Genomic DNA, 7809 nt, shown 5'->3' with positions numbered 1-7809 from the left:
AGGTCCCAGGTTCAATTCTGGTCAAGGGCATGTACCCAGTGGGAGGTGTGCAGGAGGCAGCTGATTGATGTTTCTAACTCTCTATCCCTTCCTCTCTGTAAAAAATCAATTAAAAAAAAAAATATATATATATATATATATATATATAATTTTTATTTTTTATTTTTTATTTTTTTAAAGAGAGTAACTCCACAAAAGTTGAGTTGGTCACAAAGGGACTGTGCCCTGCAGCGATGGCGGTGGCGAGAGGCTGCGGCCAGAAGGCAGGAGGCTCCTGGGCCTGGGGAGCAGCTGCCGCGTCACTTAGGGAAGGGCTTCCTGTGTGGCTGTATCTCTCTATCGGGGCTGAGGGCTGCAGCTGGGCACACAGCGCCTTGTGGGACCAGGTGAGTATCCACCAACTTGGAGTCAGGGTGCAGGTGGGCCGCGGGGGTGGAGCAGAGCGGCCTTTTCCACACTGAGCAGCCTGTGCCTGGGAGCCCTGGGAGCCCCTGTCCCCTCAGGGGCTGCCACCGACCGCCCAGAGGGAGCTCTCGGAGTCCTGGGGGAGTTAACGATGTGCAGCCTCTCAAAGCTGTCCTCGGAGCACCAAGTCAACTGTCAGACGCCGGAGCTCCAGTTCCAGGGGCGGCATGTGCGGCGTGCGCTCAGTCCAGTGCAGGTAACCAGCCGAGAGCCAGGCCTGCCCGCCGCCTTGAGCATAACTGATTCTGAAATACTGTCTTTTTCTGAGCCCACTGGGTACGTCCACATACACCAGGTTCTTCACCCAATTCTTAGCAATGACCCCACATCGGCCAGTCCCTCTGAGTCTCCAAACGGGACCAGGTGCTGTGGGGCAGGGGCCCAGCACAAAACGCAATTCATAAACTGTTCATAATTTCAAAGACAGTGACAGCTGAGCCTCCAACCTGTCAGCCGGCCCTCATGCTTTGAAGGCTGTCTCCTAAAGAGAAGCTAAATTGGAGGAAGTAACCCTGGGCCGTCCATGGAAGCACCGAGCTACCTGGGGACGGCCTCCATGGACTTGTCTTAGAGGGGTGGGCTCTGATGAAGCTGGGGTGTCCGGTGCCCTGAGACCCACCAGGTGAGACCCAATTGTGCCAGGACTGCACTGGGCTGAGGAGAGGGCCGGACCCAGCAACAGAGGATTTCACGGTGAGGCTGCACTGGGGGAGTGTGGACACTGACGGGCAGGGAGCCCGTGGCATCTGGGTTGCCCTGGTCAGCTCCCCAACATGCACCCCACTGCCACGATCCCCACTATGCCATTCCCACTGGCCTCTGCAACCTTCACCCAGCCTGGTTCACTCTGGGGGTGGGAGCAGGGCTCAGCAGTGCTGGGATCTCAGGTGGGCAGGGGAGGGCTCCCCACTCCACTCCCTCCTCCCAGCTCTGGGTGAGTGAACCTGTGGCTGCTCCCTCCCAATCCTCCTGTCTGGACCCATTAGGGGCAAAAATAGAATATTGGGGACTAGCTATGGTTATGGGAAATATTAATCATGCTTTGTTAACCACGACTGCCTTGTGTTGGTTAAAGGAAGGACATTCTGACCTGGCTGGGAGTTGTATCCCGCCCCCCTCCCCCCACCCCCGCCCTCCGATGTAGGAGACAACCTTGGACCTTCCAGTCAACCTTGGACCTGCCAGTCAACTTTGGAATGTGGTCCATTCTCATTCAAGAGCTGCCTTTTATCATGGAAAGATTAACAATCTTGTTGTCCAAACAATGGAGTCCCACATTGCCTGCATACCCATGCCGGAAATCCTTACTTTCCCATACCTGCAATCCCTACTTCCCCAAGTAATACTTGTCCTACCCCATATACCAGTAAGGAGCTGGCTTATGGGGGCTGCAGAGCAGGTTTTTGTGGATGACCTGCTGCTCTCCCATGCTGCCGGCAATATTGGAATAAATGCTTATACATGATTCAACCCTGTCTCCGCTTAATTGGCTCAAGTAGTGACAGGCAGCACGGACCCATTGGTTGTCTAGTTTCAGTCCTTCCCTTCTCTGTGTCTCTCCTTGTCCAGGATCCAGCCTCCACGCTGGGACACTCCCAGTGCATTCACGGCTCCTTCGTCCGCTCCTGCTCCTGGCATTGCTGTCCCATTGCTGTCTGTCCCATTGCTGCCTGGCCTGGCCTGGCCCAGCCTGGAACAGCTGCTCAACCAAGAGGTATGGGGCACTTACCCTACGCTGGTGGGAGTCAGGCCCCCTCCAGGGCTAAACAGACCCTAAACATGAGCTGTCCTAGGGGGGCCTGCCCCTCCCTTGTCCCACCCTGCAGGTGCCGCCTAAGGAGCCCGTGTACAGGCAGAGAGTCCCAGAGGGGCTGTGAGCCCGCCAGACCCCAGAGAGGCTGAGGGCTGAGTCTTGACTGGGACCCCTATTCCTGCTTCACTCCCTGCCTGGGCCTCCCTGGGTGGGAACAAAGCCATGTCCCAAGTCAGCACAAGTCCCAGCTTTGCTGCCCACTCACAGGGAGGCCTGTGGCTGCTTCCCTTCCTCCCAGGCCTCTGACCCCCATCTGGGCCTTCTGTCATGGGTTCCTGCGGGTGAGGGAGCTATGACAGCCCTGCCATCCCCTCCCACCAACACTGACCCAACAGCTGTGCCAGGCCCTGGGACATGGCCAAGAACCAGGAGGGCCCCAGGACCCCCAGCTGAAGTTCTGGGAGACAGACACAGCTAGGAAAGAAGCCGACCAATCCAGAAGCCGGCTTCAGACCGTGGCAGTTGCCATGAGGAAAATGAGGGCAGAGGGGCTGGACGCTCCATCAGGGAGCCTTCCGAAGCCACCTGGTCCTTTAGGGCCCCTGCTCTGAGGCTCCTGGAGCTCAGTCCCCACTCCTGCCCTGGCCCCACCCTCCCCAGGGCTTCCTCCCAGAAACCTGGAGCCTGCTGTATTTGCCTGCCTGCTGCCCAGCTTGGCTAGGCCTACCCCACTGACCTTCCCTATCATTCATTTACTGCGTGGCCTAAGGATTGAGGTGGGGCTCTCACATGACTTGTTTACAGCTGGGTGTGACTCAGTGAAGTGTGCCCCAGTCACACGACCTCCGATTTGTTGCACAGATACACTGGCATGCTCTGCCCTCTGACCCCAGTCCTGCCTCTGTATCATAGCAGATACCCCACGTGAGGCCACCTTCCTCTTGTACGTGGTCCATCCCCCCACTGGAATTTCCCCCTGGGACCCCAAGGCTGGAAAAAGGCTCAGTGCATAGAAAATCCACAAGGAAGTTTCTTGAATGAATGAATGATTGAATGAGTGAGTGAGTGAATAACTGAATGCATGAGGTGGCATTGGAGCTGAGCTCTCAATGCTGAGAAAACAGACCGCAAAGCATCAAGGGAAAGAAATCTGAGCAGAGGGAGCAGCCCTGCAAAGGCCCTGGGGTGGATGAGCTTGGCCCCTCAGAAACAGAGGCAAGCAGGAGCGCGGTGGGGGCAGACAGAGGTGGGCGGGACCGGGCCAAACCTGGAACCTGGACTTTCCTCCCGGGCAAAGGCAGCGCCCGAGCGCTCCCAGCAGAGGGCAGAGTGGAGCTGCTCACTGGCATTTCTCTTCCCATTTCTGTGAGTTTCCATCCAGCCAGCTCCACCTACACTTCAGGCACCAGAAACAGGGGTTCAGACCCCCCAACATAAACACACCCCATCCACTGGAGAACATGTTAACCCACACAGACGTGACTTTAATTTCAGGGCACATGATGGCTTGTGCTTACAAAGACGGGTTGTGTTTACAAGCGGCACAGACAATACTTGGAACCTGTCAGTTCCTCTTGGCTCCAACCTGGACAGCTCCAGGGGCGAGGGAGCTTGTCCCTCCGTCCCTCTCAGAGCAGAGTCACCGTGAGCACAAGTAAGTGGACACTCACAAGGATGGGAGGATCTGATCTCACTCGGCCCCTTCCCCTCCATGCTTCCAGGCTTGGCCCTCCGGGTTAGGAGGGGAAGGTGGGCACCTCAGCCAGCGGGCGGGACATGCTCTGGATGGCCCACTGCAGGATGCCATCGAAGGAGTGCTGCAGGACAGAGCAGAACCAGGGCACTGGGACCCGGCCAGAACCCCCAGGAAAGGTATGCCCGCCCCGCCCACATCTGGCCACCTGGGACAGGGGAATGGCTGGAGGTGTTAACCTCCTGTCCAAAGAAGATGAGGCCCCTAAAAGCCACATTTCTTCCCAGCAAATCTAGCTGCTCATCTTCAGGCAGAGAGGCCTGGGTCAGAAAGAGGAGGGAGAGCCACAAACAGCAGAGCTCCTGGGCCCCCACCCGCCCTGGGAAAAGGCACGGCCTCCGAGTCGGGCTTTGGTGGCCCTGTTGCTGGGGTTCTGCAACCCCCCGTGTCTGGGCACCAGGACCTGCAAGCCAGCTAGAAGGGGGAGCAGCTCAGGGTCCCCTTGTTGCATTTGTGTGCTCACGTGCATAGAGGGGTCAGGGCCCTGCTGGAGCATGTTGCCCTGGGGTGCTTGGAGGGCCCAGAGCCGGGACTCCTTGCCCCTCCTGTGACTCGGGTGCTGGCTGGCTTGGGGGTGGGGGTTAGGGGGAGCAGTAAGGACAAGGTGGAGGCCAGGTGATGTGTTACCTCGCTCAGGAGGGACTCCAGGTCATCCCTGTGCAGAACGGGCTCGTGACCAGTAGAATCATCCCCTGCCTGGAACCCAGGAAAGGGAGGTCACCCCAACTTCCACACCCCAGTTAGGGACATCCCCATGGAAGCAGAACTCCCTGCAGAGGCATCAGGGACTGGGGGTGGGTGGCCGGTGCCAGGGCAGTGGAGGCACTGCAGGTGCTGGGGGGGCTGAAAACTGAATTCTAACACCTAGCTCCTCTGGAGGCAGTGGGCACCGGCAGGGTGGACAGGAGTGAGCTGGGAGCTGCCTGCCCCCAGCCCCCAGATGTGCCTGCTCCACACGCCGTGTGGCCCTCTGGGGAATGTGAGGTGACTGAGAGAACCCCATCACTGATGGAAAACTGAAGTCCCGAGAGGAAAGTGCCTGGTCCAAGGCCAGCCAACCATGCCCCTGGGCAAGGAGCCAGAGCAGGGAATGAGGCTCCCGGCCAGGAGGGGAGAGGTCCCTACTACAGTGGAACCAAGTGAAAGTGCTGGGTTTGTAGCTCAGAACAGGAAATACCAGCATTCCACCTGGGTGGGTCTGATAAGCACAGGCCCACAGCCCCGAGGTGTGCGGGAGCTTTCAGGAAATGGTCTGGGGCAAAGCCAGCTGCAACTTTTGACTCCAAAACGGTAGGACATTTTACATCACAATGAAAAGAAACCAGGTCTCAATAAAGGAAGCAGATTCTGGAGGGAGGCATCCCCTCCTGGGAGACCCACCCCCCACGGCTGCCTGGAGGCAGTGAGCTGGCTTGGGCACACCCTGTGCAGACGGGTGGGGACCAGGCAGCTGTGAGCCCTGCCAGGGGGTCCCAAGAGCCTCCTGGGCGGGGCCTGGATGCCTAATGGGCCTGGATGCGGGCAGGACCTCTGGGGCCCCCAAAGATTCCTCCAGGCCAGGGATGTGGTCAGGGAGGCCTCTGCATAGGGCAGCTAGGGCAAGAGGCGCCACCCTCTGGGGGCTCCTGACTGGGGAACACGGGACCCCCCAGATTCTGAGGGAGCCCCAGACGCCTGCTGCTCAACTGCTGGGGCCTTGGCTGCATCTCCTCCTAGACAAAGAGGATGGAGAGAGTGACTTCTCCCCAGGGACTCGTGGCTGCAGGATGGGGCTAGGAAGGGCCCCCACCCAGGGCTGCTGGAGGAGTGGGGTGTGCATGGAAATGGGGTTCTATGGAAAGTTCCTCACAGGACGATCTGACCATAAACTCCTAACCGGGCAGGTCATGGTGGATAGTCAGAGGCATTGAACTTCTTTAGTAAAAGGCTTTTCTTGGCCTTAAACCAACCCATCCATTGTTTCTATGCATCCAGTTAACAAGCCTTTGAAATGTCCCCCTGTCAGACCCCTCCTTCTAAAGCGTGACCCCTCTAGACGGCACACAGTCTTAACTGTCCTGTACTCCCACCCAGGCCTTGCTTTCTGCCACCTCCACCCAACCTTCCCTGTGGTCCCTCCTGAACCTCAGTGCAGAGAAGAAACTGCAAACTTTATTCTGTGGAGCATTTTTCTCAGTCTGTTGAGATCTTGCTTCCAGGCTTATCCTGTTTTGAGCCAGATCAATTTTTATAAAAAGTCTCTACAGCCCTAGCTGGTTTGGCTCAGTAGAGAGAGCATGGGCCTGTGAACTGAAGAGTCCCAGGTTCAAGTCAGGTCAAGGACACATGCCTGGATTGTGGACTGGATCCCCAGTATGGGGCGTGCTTTAAAAAATTTTAAATGCTTTTTTAAAAAATGCTCTAGCCAGGCCCGTGTGGCTCAGTGGTTGAACATCGACCTATAAACCAGGAGCTCAGGGTTCGATTCCCAGTCAGGGCACATGCAGGGGTTTGGGGCTCGACCCCCCCCCCCCCCCGTGGTGAGGGTGCAGGGGGCAGCCCAACCAGGGGTCTCTCTTATCACTGATGTTTTGTTTCTCTCTCATCCCTTGCTGTAAGTGACATCAATAAAAACATATTATTAAAAAATGTTCAGCAAGTTTTGGACTTCCTTTTGGGGGGAGGGGCCGTGCACGGGTGGTTCATCTTCTGTCATCGCGAGCGCATGCTCACCTCACCGTGGGGTCTCCTTTCCGCTAGCCCTCTCGGCCCAAACCAACCCTCAACCCATCCCACCGGGCACTCCCGAGCTGGGGAAGGACACGGGGGTTCAGGGGAGCTCTGGGCACAGACGTGATCCAACCTGGGGCCATTGCTGAGGCGGGCTGCCTTTTCCAATAGATTTAAATTACCAACAAGGAGTCTCTTTAAACAAAACCACTGCATAGAAATAAGGAACACGTGTTGCGGGGTGTGATGAAAACCCGGGAAATTGGCGCCAGAGCTGCCTCTCCAGATGCTCCTCCTCCACCTCTCCACCCCGCGGGCCCCTCCCCCCAGGGGGGCACTCACCTTGGCCGCCCCGGGCGCCGGGCGGGCAGGGCTCGGGGCGGGCGCCGCCTCCCCGGGGGCCGGGCCGGGGTCTCCGGAGCAGGATCTGCAGCGCAGGACGGCTCTGCGCAGAGCGGAGGACAGGCTGCGGGCGGCCCGGGCTCGGCCGGGGGTGGTGGGGTGCAGGAGGGACCCTCGCGGAGCCGCTGGGTGCGCCCCCACCCCCGGGCCATCGCACTCACCCTGGCCGGGCGCCGGCGGGGAAGTGGCAGCGCCAGTGGAAGGCGGCGGCGCAGTGCGCGCACCGCAGCGCGTCCGTGCCGTCCCCGCACACTCCGCACCGCGCGCCGGACGCCGGGCCCTGCGGGGCGGACCGCACCGTGACGGCGGCCCGGAAGGGCGCGCTACCCATCCTGCACCCTCCCCTATCCCAGGGACCCGCCGGGGGTGGGGCGCGCGCAGGGGAGGGGTGGTTTGGGGTCCCAGCCCCCGAGGGAGGGTGCCTGGCTGCAGCCCGGGGAAACCAGGTGCCCCAGCCTCGCTCCTCCTTGGTGGGACTGGGCCCCTAGATAGCTGGCCACAGGCACTCTGAAAGGGCACACAGCCTACTAGGCATAAATAACTGGTTGCATGGGGACTCCCATTAACACAATCTCAGAAGGTTAATAGGACAATTATCTTTTATGACTAGACGTTTCGTCAACAATCTGGATGGTCCATCCTGAGATGGTCCCGTCAGATAGACATGCTAGGGTGTGGGTGTTGGATAGGTATAACTCCCCACCGGCGCCACCAAAGACTTGCTGTC

The 7809-nt window shown here is 58.7% G+C and overlaps 1 protein-coding gene across 1 annotated transcript in view; it reads right to left on the bottom strand.

The window, feature by feature from the left end:
- Positions 1-3681: 3681 nt before the first annotated feature.
- The window catches only part of AIRE (autoimmune regulator), an 11345-nt gene continuing 7217 nt past the window's right edge, over positions 3682-7809 (bottom strand). The window contains exons 7-10 of the mRNA XM_006099942.3: positions 7244-7362; positions 7023-7125; positions 4599-4667; positions 3682-4035 (exon numbers count right to left, since the gene is read on the bottom strand). Of these exons, the coding sequence (XP_006100004.1) occupies positions 3955-4035; positions 4599-4667; positions 7023-7125; positions 7244-7362 (372 nt within the window). The 3' untranslated portion in view covers positions 3682-3954. The remainder of the gene's footprint in view (positions 4036-4598; positions 4668-7022; positions 7126-7243; positions 7363-7809) is intronic.

This window comes from Myotis lucifugus, unplaced genomic scaffold (genome assembly GCF_000147115.1).
Source record: "Myotis lucifugus unplaced genomic scaffold, Myoluc2.0 scaffold_291, whole genome shotgun sequence".
NCBI lineage: Eukaryota > Metazoa > Chordata > Mammalia > Chiroptera > Vespertilionidae > Myotis > Myotis lucifugus.
Note: the sequence above shows the minus strand (reverse complement) of the source record. Positions and strands in the feature narration are given on the sequence as shown.